This window comes from Montipora capricornis, chromosome 3 (genome assembly GCF_036669925.1).
Source record: "Montipora capricornis isolate CH-2021 chromosome 3, ASM3666992v2, whole genome shotgun sequence".
Lineage (NCBI taxonomy): Eukaryota > Metazoa > Cnidaria > Anthozoa > Scleractinia > Acroporidae > Montipora > Montipora capricornis.
In genome coordinates, this window is record NC_090885.1 from 70,238,032 (window position 1) to 70,246,140 (window position 8,109).

The 8,109-nt window shown below is 40.4% G+C and overlaps 1 protein-coding gene across 1 annotated transcript in view; it reads right to left on the reverse strand.

Annotated features, from left to right (window-relative positions):
- Positions 1 to 1,132: 1,132 nt before the first annotated feature.
- Positions 1,133 to 8,109, reverse strand: part of LOC138043861 (uncharacterized) — a 17,670-nt gene continuing 10,693 nt past the window's right edge. Inside the window, exons 4-7 of the mRNA XM_068890352.1 lie at positions 5,770 to 5,892; positions 4,539 to 4,670; positions 4,151 to 4,267; positions 1,133 to 1,729 (exon numbers count right to left, since the gene is read on the reverse strand). Of these exons, the coding sequence (XP_068746453.1) occupies positions 1,616 to 1,729; positions 4,151 to 4,267; positions 4,539 to 4,670; positions 5,770 to 5,892 (486 nt within the window). The 3' untranslated portion in view covers positions 1,133 to 1,615. The remainder of the gene's footprint in view (positions 1,730 to 4,150; positions 4,268 to 4,538; positions 4,671 to 5,769; positions 5,893 to 8,109) is intronic.

Here is an 8,109-nt window from a genome sequence, read left to right on the forward strand (position 1 = left end):
CGAGTCGCTGTTTTCAAGATCATATTTACATCCCTGAGTAAGAGGCTTTGTATATGTTTTTAGCTATATCTTTTTTTCCTTCCGATTAATTCTTTTTATTTATTTATTTTTTTATTTAAAGGGGATAATTTGTACACCAAAATTATTCAATAAAAATGTAGGTAACCGTGCTCGTTTAAGAGTAAAACAACATCGTACCTGTCTTTTCTCGACTATCGTAGATCGAAACAACAAACTTCGTAATCTCGTCCCCAGAGACCAACGTGTCTTTTGGTCAGCGCCAAGACACGGAGCTCTGGAATAATCAATTTTCAGAACTGTGTTGATTGGTTGATTTATCAAACTGTAAACTGCGTAAATTACCGAGTGTAAAATAGCTTGTAAACGAATATGGCACCAAAATCCCCAACTAAACTTGTAAATACGAAGATTTGTCGCTGCTGTAAAACCTTGAGTTCTAATGATCGCCCCATTTCACTTTTCAGTGAAACCGGAACTCCTAAAATCTTGGAGTTCTGGAAATTGATTATCCCAGAGCTCCGTGTCTTGGCGCTGACCAAAAGATGTGTGGGCTTGGGATCGAGATTGGAAAATTCGCCACGTTCTCGGAATGCGCGCGCTTATTCGCAAAGAGTTATGGGTCATTCACAACTTTTCTCAGGTGTTTTATGAACTGTTTCAGCGTGTATGATTGACGAAAAGCCTGGCCAAACGCTCGCAACATCTTGCAACATTGTTGCATGATGTTGCCACATGCGTTGAACGGTCTGGGACGCAACATTTTCAGTATTTTCAAGGCATGGCAATGTTTATGTGCCCAGGCCTCTGGCGCGCAACAAGTGGACCTTGCGCGCATTCTCTATCGCAACAATGTTGTATGAACGTGGCCAAACGAGTACAACATCATGCAACATACAAAATGTTGCACGAAAAATTTGATCGTTTTCAAATTTGATCCAACATCATCCAACATGTTGCGACATCCCGCAACAGGGTGGTCAAACGTATGTTGCGTCGAAATGTTGCGAGCGTTTGGCCAGGCCTTTACGCCATATTTACAATTTTGCAAATTTGATCCATTATAAATATCGGCACACCATATGCGCAGTGCAATACTGAGGAATCACCTTAATTTAGATCAAAGTCACTAACTCAGTTTAGCTGACTTCGCGACTATCATGCTTTAATTCTGCATATAAAGAAGTGAGTTAACAACGCTACATCTTTCTGCGTATCAAACTAAATAGGTTACTACTAAAACAGAGTAGCGCCTCAGTTAAAATAAAATTGATTGCTCTTTATCCTGACTTCATTTAGACTGATTATTGATTGAGTAATGCCAAACTCGTTTAATTGTATGTAAAAAGTGCAAAAATACTATCTCTAGTTGCTCATATCATCTCTGTATTCCTTTTGATCCCGCCCACCACATGACTTCAATGGCCCATAATTTTATGAAATGGTCCATAAACGTTTTCAAAGCCAGGGGCCATAGGACCATTTGTCTGTTTTGCCTTCCCAATCCCTGATGAAAGACGTCATTATAATTTGCATAGAGATTTCAAATTTCACGTAAGATATTCAATAAAAACTAATGTTTAAGAAAATGGACTGATTAAACTGATTTTTTAGCGTGAAAAAGTCCCCACTTCTGGTCTCCTCGTCCACAGCGCTCAATCTTCGTCTCCCAGTCTTCCACAAGGTATTCAAAATCTTCTGCGCTAAAGTCCTGTATCAAGAACAACAACAACAACAACAACAGCAGCAATAAAATGACATCTTCATGTTTAAGGAACCGTGCAAGAGGCTTCAACATCCGTTCGATTTTGTCCAATAGGGAGCTTCAGCACGCGACGTTTTTGAGCCAAGAGGGAAACCGGAAGTCAACATTTTGCATGCTAATACCAAATTGGGGGAACTCCCATATAAAAAGGGTAGGGATGCTCGTCGTCTGGCTTAGGAGTGTGAATTTCGGATTTTGGTCTCACTTAGGGTGTTCTGGGCGAAACGCCATCACATGTAGCCGTTTCAAATGTGGTCTCTTTTAGCAGTCGAAAAAGCCTGGGCCACACCCAGTTTGGTCTCCTTTGGGGGTTGAATTCAAAATTTCTGACGAGCATCACCACCCTTCCTATGTTAAGTCCCCCTCCTGGGAACGGGGGGGGAGGGGTTCAAAGGCTGTTGTAAAACTCTATCCAGTGGATACGACACTATCCAGAATGTAAAATCTACTTCCCGTTAAATGTTGTCCATGGTCAATCATGGTTGAAACATGATTATTCTGAGCATGATTGTAACAAACTCGCGAGGTTGTTTCAATCATGATCAGACCGAACACGTTCAAAATGGCGGATGGATGCGGAGGGGAGGTGAGTGCCCAAAAGAACCAAAATTGGGGCTATTATGAGGTCAAATGTCTAATTGAAATATGGGCCGATGAAGAATACTACGGCGATTGCTGAGCTTGTGGAAAACGGAATATCTTGTACCGAAGAAGCGCAAATGCCGTCTCCTTGCACAGCCCTCCTCCTCCAAAGGGCTTGAAAATTTACACTCAACCAAAGAATGAATACAACTGTTACAGTAATTTCCAGCTCCATTCTACAGCTGAAGTGTAAAAAAAATTATAAGAGTACCATAAAACAGCATAAATTATACAACCACGCATGAAAGGTGTTTGAAACCGACATCTGATGTGAATTAACAATGCAATAACAAACATCTTAAGGCGAAAAAGGTTTCCTTGAAACATGTGTACGCTAATCATGTTTCGGCTTTAATGTGAACACAAATTTTGATAGTGACTTATCCACCGGATGTAGTTGTACGGCCTTTCAACAACTGGGGCCAGGACAATGGTCTCTCCCTGATTTTTAAACGAATCGTCTCAAACAGTGCAACGATACTCAGCAATATAAATGTGGTGTCACGCCAAGTGAAAAAGAAAAACAACTCACTTCCGGTTACCGTCCGTGACTAAAAAAGGCTTTTACTTCGTGTAGAAGACACACATGACGTAAAACAATAGAACAAAAATCGTGAAACAATACCTAATCAGAACTCTAAATCCCTAAATACCCCTAAAGCTTTTGTTACGTCATGTGCGTCTTCTACACGAAGTAAAAGCCCTAAAAAGGGTCACACGCTTAAGCTCCCTAACAGACAGAAGTTTACGTCAACACCGTTTGCTTTCCACGTTCAGCCACTTAAAACAAGTTAAATGTAAGTTTAATCCATGCAAAAGGGAATTAAAAGTGTTTAAATGTTGCTTGATTGACGCAACAATAACTTTTCTTTTGTTATCGAGAATGTTGAATGCAGTTGAAGCCGTCCGCCGTTTTGTCAACACTGTTAGGTGAGCGCATGCGTACTAATCGGCCTTTTAATTGAAGACGCATCCAAAGAAACCAACAAGGCAGCAGTTCGTGTTCAATCCGTTTGACACTTCGGTGATATCATTCATCAACAACGTGAAACGGATGTTAAAGCAAATCCCGAGCCCTAACTCAAAGGCTATCTAAATTGTTTGCTTAGGTTAATTAGCAAATCATCCGCTTGAGCGCTTGAGCTACCTTCCCTTTCACATTGAGTAAATAAAAGCCAAATAAAGCTAAAAGCAGCCGTTTGGCAATCCTTGTTGATTTTTTTAGTTAGCCCAAAGTGGCGAACACTCGCCCCATCAACGATGAAATGATATATGAAATGGATCATATATGAACTGCGGATATGAAATCAAGTGAAGCTATGATCCTCGCAGTTATAAACGCAATTTTTGCAATTGCGTAAAAAAGCCTGAAATTTCAGGACTTTAACGGGGTTTGAACCCGTGACCTCGCGATACCGGTGCGACACTCTGACGTTGGGAGCTGGTCATTTGTGGGTTCCAATGTTCCCGTGAGGAATGAATCAACGATGAAATGATATATGAAATGGATCATATGTATCACAAAGTCTATATGAAGCTTTGTGTAAGCCCAGGAGTTGTGGGGTGGGTTTTTCGGCTATCCGCAAATGAGCAACGCCTAATAAAGGGCTAATTTTTCAAGAGACTTTGCCATGATAAATGTATTGCTGTTTTCGCCGTCCTGCCCCTCTTTTGCGAAAAAACATTGACCACCACTGCAAAACTGAAACGAACTCCTAAACATACCGTCAAGAAAGTGGCCTTTTCCCTGTCAAACCTTTCTCTTTCCGACTTCAACACCTCTATAAATCTCACAGTATTATCCTTTGCGTTTACATCAATGAAACCAACTTCTTCTAAAAGCTGTGAAATACAAGAGATAGAGATCAAAGGTAACTGCAAACATCCCATTTAAAAGTTAACAAGTTATCGGGGAAAGAATTAAGTAATCGCTAAAAAGTGTGCACTGAAGCACTGCCTCAGGCAGAAACAAAGTTGTCCTGCACAGCACCTCTGACCGCTAGAAAACAAGGAGGATGTCTCTTCAAGACTACCTGCAGAAAAGCTGTAAAATTCTGCAGAAAACCCTACAGGTTTATGTAAATAAGAAACCAATTATTAAGACTATGTGTACCTTGCCATAATCTTCTGGTGAGAGAAGATGGTAGTGTCTTTTCGCTATATATTCCTTCATTGAATCAGACAGCTCTTGAGGGCCTCGGCAGTAATCTGATATAAGAAGCTCGCCACCAGGTTTCAACCATTTCTGTCAAAATGGACAATCCAAAATGACAGTATTATACATGTAATATATATTATCTCAGAAGGAAATGAACAAAAATTCACTGACATCAAAAATATAATGTACACGAAAGAAACAGCAAATTTCTGTCACTTCTGCAAACACTTGTCACATGACATGAAAAACAGCCTGTCTTCCCTCTATGCCATGTGAGACAAATACTACTCAGATTGCTATACTAAATTTTCCCCAGTTGTTTATCTCCTAAAAAAAAATACATACATACATACTTAATTGACTGCTCCCCACAGAGGCCTGTCAGGGCCAATGAAACACAACGAAACGACGCAACAGAACAACAACTGTTAAGAATCCCAACTGGCCGGAGGCAAATCAGTTGGCTATTTACAAGTGCAGCTGGGAAGTTGAACCAGGAACTACCAGGATCAAATTCAGCGAGTGGTCAGAGCGGGTCTTGAACCCGGGATCTCCGGATGTCAAGGTAAGCGCCCTAACGGTAACCACTGGGCCACACTGCCTCAGTCCTAATGAGTATTATCCTGCCTCCTTATAAGTAATAAGCATTGTCTAAGACAGTGTTATACTTGAACTGCAGCAATTTTTCTTGACCTTACAGCACTTTCAATTCAAGCCTGGCAACTTTGCCAACTATAAGGTACAGTACCGCTCAAAAGTAAGTTGCACGCTAGGCGAGTCCCGTAGCGTAAAGGTAACTGAAGCGTAAACTTTTGGCATAAATTAAGAACGAATATTTCGCGTATACATGTAAATTGCAACGTATTCCTTCGCAGTTCAGACGATTTCGATTTATTCATTTATATGAAATTGTATGGGACTCTGTGAGGGCATTTACGATGAAATTGTTCCAAGGAGATGACGTTTCCTGTAGCGCGCGACGCGAATCGCGTCTGGCGCGAGGGCGGTGACTTACTTTTAAGCGGTACTGTATATTCAACTTCAAATAAATTATTTTCTCATATTTATTGACTCAAAACTAAATAACAATGACTGAATGACAAAACATGGGACACAGGGGTGTTACATAATTATATCCTTATACAATTACATGTACTACGTAACAAACAATTTCCAACTGACTTACAAGGAAGTTGGCAAAAAGAGTTTTCTTGTCCTCAATGTGAAGAATTGTATCTCTGCTATAAACGACATCAAACGACTCAGGCTCATAAGAAGCAGTTGTTACATCTTGAACGACAAACTCAACCTTAAGAAAAGAATTGAAAAACGGACTTAGCAAACCACTGCATGAGGACTTTGGTCCCAAGCTGTAGCCGACTTGAACAAACTGCTTACACAGTCCACAACTCCACGGGTAATGCAAATAGCAGTTAGTATGGACACTTCAGGTTTACACAAATTTGCACGCTTTTGGACAAGCATCTATTATAGTTAAGCATCCTTTTCATCTGGACGGTAATTTCATATATTCCTAAGCGGGGTCGTAGATCTCGCGTGACACAGACTTCAAGAAGCAGTTCATGTTTCAAAATTCCGTGCATCGTGCTAATAGGATGTTTGATCAAGTCCAATCGGAAGACCGATATTTTTTTATCTATCGGAAGTCCTGATTCCACTCATTCCGATGATCAGTGATTAAGTCTTCCGACTTCATCGGAATAGTTGCACTTAAGTTTCCGATATGACTTCCGAACAATCGGAAATTTGACCTTCCGAAATTTGGAGAAGCTCCCTAAACATTACTGAGAATTTGTCTAGCAATTGCATTATTCGGAAGTCGATGGCTGGCATTAAGTAGACTGCACAAAAACGTTTAATATGTCATAAAGAGAGTTGTAAAATTTTAGGCTCTTAAAAGTGCAGTATATCTTGCATAATATGAAGCAATAACACCTTTCAATAGATGCACAAATGCTTGGGTGCTCTACGCTGTGAAAGGTCTCATTTTGTGTTCAGTCAATGCCACCATTACTTGCTGGTTTCAAACAATTGGAAATTACAACAACGCCACTGAGATGCTTTGTTTGAAAGCTACACCACTGTCAAAGATGAAAGCATCCAATAACAGATGAGGGATGAAGGCAGCTAAAATAATATTAGTATTCTTTTGTAGTTATGTTACCGTAATTATAACTACTTGACTTGTTTTAATTTATATGATAAACACATCACTGGAGGATGAGAAAAGATTTATTTTAAAAAAAGTACTTAAAAGTAATCCATCAAAAATAGATGAGTTTGGGGAATGGTGGCGCCTGATGGTGGAGCCACCAGACAAACTGAGCCTAGGGTAGGGTGGGTGGGGTGGCCACCACCAGGCCCTGTCACACTGAACAGCAGTGGAAACCAAGATACTTACCACAGTCTTACCTAGCCATGACGGATGGGTGGGGTGGTGATAAAATCTGCAATAACTGCCCAGTAGCGGGAGGGCGTTACTAAACACAGGAACGGAACGGGACGGAATATACCAGAATAAACCAGAACAAGGCAGAATAACGACGGAATGAAACGAAATGAACAAGAATGGTACCGGAACCAGCCGGAATGACACCGGAATGAAGCGGAAGTGAGAACCAAATAAACCGGAATTTAGCAGAATGAACCTGTAAAAGCCAAAATTTTGTGTTTTAGTTAGCGCCGACAGATTTTCGTTTTCTGTCAGCTTTTGTTGTCTCACGTGATTCCCTAAAGGAATTGCACGTGTTTTCGCCTTTTGTAACATTTGGAGCACTTCGGTCATAAGAAAAATTTCACAGGTATATCCGTCGCTAAATGAATGATTATTTGTTGTGGAAGTAATATATTTTTTCGAGAACAAATGCAGTTGCAAGAGAAACAGAACGTTATCCTAATTATGTTTTCCCATTGATCTGGGAGGCGGCTTTCACCGTGCGAGTCAAAAAACCCATGAACACTTTTACTTCAATTGTGTATTGACCAATCACAATTAAGTTCAGCGAACCACAAACTAATTACCGTTGCTGTTTGCCTGCTTCCCACGACCGACTTGTGGTGGAGATATACGGAATTATATAATAACCCAAGTTATTCACGGATTTTGATTGGTTCTTGCCTATGATCTATTAGAGGACAGACGCACGATTGACGTCACCATCAGCTTTTATGCGAATAAAGTTTAATTCTTTATTATATAAGACAAATAGATTCCATGTTGCCGTGGGTCTGTTCAGTAATAGATCACAGAAGACGTCAAAATGTGGTAAGAACATCAGTGACACACTCGGCTATCGCCTCGTGTGCCACGTTTTTGTTCTTACTACATTTTGACGTCATCTGTGATCTATTACTGAACAGACGCACGGCAACATGGAATCTATTTGTTAAATAGATTCGCGCAAACTGGAAAACTCATTTTCTCTTCCCGATTCGGTTGGCAATAATGCCATTGAACCTGAACGCAATGTTCCTTGTTTGAAGAAAGAAGAGTCAGAAGCACAAA